Source organism: Glycine soja, chromosome 3, assembly GCF_004193775.1.
Source record: "Glycine soja cultivar W05 chromosome 3, ASM419377v2, whole genome shotgun sequence".
In the NCBI taxonomy this organism is placed as follows: Eukaryota; Viridiplantae; Streptophyta; class Magnoliopsida; order Fabales; family Fabaceae; genus Glycine; species Glycine soja.
In genome coordinates, this window is record NC_041004.1 from 17,931,455 (window position 1) to 17,934,356 (window position 2,902).

The following is a 2,902-nucleotide window of genomic DNA, read 5'->3' on the forward strand; positions in this document are numbered from 1 at the left end:
ATCACAAATAAAAAAACAAGTAAAAAAAAGACATTATATAAAGTATTTATAAAAATCGCATAATTCAAATTTAAATTTTTTTTATATTAATTAAAAACATTTTTTTTTACGGTAGCACAAAATTCTTCCATATCATCAACTATTTCAAGAAATGAAGATTTAATAAATAATACCAATTTCTTTTATTATTTTAAAATAGTAATATTAAATTAATAAATAAAAAGAGCTATTAAAATAAAGGTAGAAATATGTTTATAATACTTTTTTTAGATATATATTTATAATACTAATATTATATTCTTCAATACATTTTTTATAGGTTTAAATATATTTTTAATTCTTATAATTTAGTATTTTGTATATTTTTGTTCTTATATTTTTTTCATTTTATTTATTATAAAATTTTATTATTTTATTTTTCGTTTTTAAAATAATATTTTTTTTATTCTTTTGCTGCAAAAATACCAAAAGCTTAATAATATATTATTGAACTTTATGAGATTCGAGGAAGCCACTTACCACCTCCACCAAACACCAGTACCCCGAAGTTGACCAAGACCATCCCCACAACTAAGAGCAAAACAAACTCCAAATTCCAACTTCTCTTCTCTATTAATCCTTGTAAGCTCTTTCTATAAAGGCCAAACTCACAAACCACACCCTAACAAATTCATCTTATTTTGCAACACAATTCAATTTTGAGCACTTACCAACACCACTTCCAATGGCTTCATATCATGAAGAAGAAGTGAGGCTATTGGGCAAGTGGGCCAGCCCATTTAGCAACAGAGTAGACCTTGCTCTCAAGCTCAAGGGTGTTCCCTACAAATACTCCGAGGAAGATCTTGCTAACAAGAGTGCTGATCTTCTCAAGTACAACCCCGTTCACAAGAAGGTTCCGGTTTTGGTCCACAATGGGAACCCATTGCCCGAGTCACTCATCATTGTTGAATACATAGATGAGACGTGGAAAAATAACCCACTATTGCCTCAAGACCCATATGAAAGAGCCTTGGCTCGTTTTTGGTCTAAGACCTTAGATGACAAGGTTAGCAATTAATCTTGTTTTTTGTTCTTTTCTTCCACTACTTTGATTATTGCATATTTGGATTAGTGGTTTTTTTTTTGACAGAATGTTTGGGTTAGTAGATTTTAGGTAAATATTTGTATATTTAGTTTCTCATCCAAGAATTGGGTGTTAGTTTAAAATTGATTGTTAGTTGAATTAATTTAAGCAGTCTTTGTGTTGGATAAGAAATATGCAACTTTCAAAAAGAGAAAATTCAAGTACAGATTTTGGAAGTGTTTTTTTATTGTATTTTAAATCAAAATTAGATATTCACCGATAATTTAAACAATAAAAATTAATATAGGTTATTAGATAAAATTTTAAATACTAAGAGTCTAGTTTAGATGATTGAGTAGGGTGTGTGAGTATTGTAAACTTCTTGGTATCCAATTCTTATAGAAAAAAAAAAGTTAAAACTTTAAATTTGATTAGATGATAACATTAAAAACACTAAAATGCATGTAAGTTTAGTACTTTTGAAGAACTAAAAGTGTCTCTTTTTAGCAACAAATATCTGGAAAACAAAGTTCATGAGGACATTGTGTTTTAAAGAGAAGTGAAAAAGAAAAGTATGGCTAAAGCAAGCACTACTACAGGGTAGAGTTTTTAATTAAGTTGTGTCTTTTTTGGTTTTAGATCTTGCCAGCTATATGGAATGCTTGCTGGAGTGACGAGAATGGGCGTGAGAAAGCAGTGGAGGAAGCCTTGGAAGCATTGAAAATCCTACAGGAAACACTGAAAGACAAGAAATTCTTTGGAGGAGAGAGCATAGGATTGGTAGATATTGCTGCCAATTTCATTGGGTATTGGGTTGCCATATTGCAAGAGATTGCAGGGTTGGAGTTGCTCACCATTGAGAAATTTCCCAAGTTATATAATTGGAGTCAAGACTTTATCAACCACCCTGTGATCAAGGAGGGTCTGCCTCCTAGAGATGAATTGTTTGCTTTCTTCAAAGCTTCTGCTAAAAAGTAGAACCATTTTAGAGGTAGGATTCATAATAAGTTAGTATGATTTTGTTGGGAAACAATTATCTTGTTGTGAGCAAAGGATTGTTCTGTTTTAAATTTAATTGACTGTGATTTGGTTGGGTATTGGCTATTTTAATTTTAACTAAAAAAAGTGTTCAGTTTTGTTGCCTGATTTCTCAACTAAATTGAACCAAGCTAAGAAGTTTCCCAAATGGGTGTGCATTATAGAATTTTTGGTGCTAGAGGAATGAGTGTTGTGCTTAAACTTTTCTTCATTATTAATGTTCCTATCTTCCCCCCATCTCTGGTGTCTGGCGGGCATAAACCACAAGTCAAACATCATTAGATATTGAATCTGCTCCATTTCAGTTATCCTGTTTATGATAGATTGTCCTGAAAATAAAAGCATGATCAATTTATGACTGTTCCCAAAAAGCTTCTTCAAGTATGAGAAAACACTAGGTGAATACATTGTCCACTAAGTTTTCAATACATCCTCTTTATAGATAATAAGTTCATACTTTGAAGTAAACACTGTATTATTGTATGGGTTAATTATATTTTAGTCCCTAAGAAGTATATATTTTTAAGTTTTTCAAATAAAATTTTATATCTTTTAGTTATTTAAATTCAAAAAGTGTTATGTTCAGTCTCTTAAATTAGAATTTATATATTTTTAGTTCCTTAAATTTGGGTAAAGGACTAAAAATAATATTTTTCAAACTTAAAAGACTAAAAATACAAATTTTTATTTGTAAAACTAAAAAAACAGACCCTTTAATTTAAGGGATTAAAATCCTAATTTAACCTTTTTCTAATGATAAAGTTTGTTCATTGGACTCCTCTAGTTACGAGTATGGGA

General features: G+C 29.9%; 1 protein-coding gene across 1 annotated transcript; it reads left to right on the plus strand.

The window, feature by feature from the left end:
* The first annotated feature begins 534 nt into the window (after positions 1 to 534).
* Positions 535 to 2,282, plus strand: LOC114406231 (probable glutathione S-transferase). Its single transcript, XM_028368880.1, has 2 exons — positions 535 to 1,048; positions 1,706 to 2,282. Exons 1-2 carry the CDS (start codon positions 725 to 727, stop codon positions 2,042 to 2,044), a joined length of 663 nt encoding a protein of 220 aa, XP_028224681.1. The 5' UTR covers positions 535 to 724; the 3' UTR covers positions 2,045 to 2,282.
* The last annotated feature ends 620 nt before the right edge of the window (positions 2,283 to 2,902 follow it).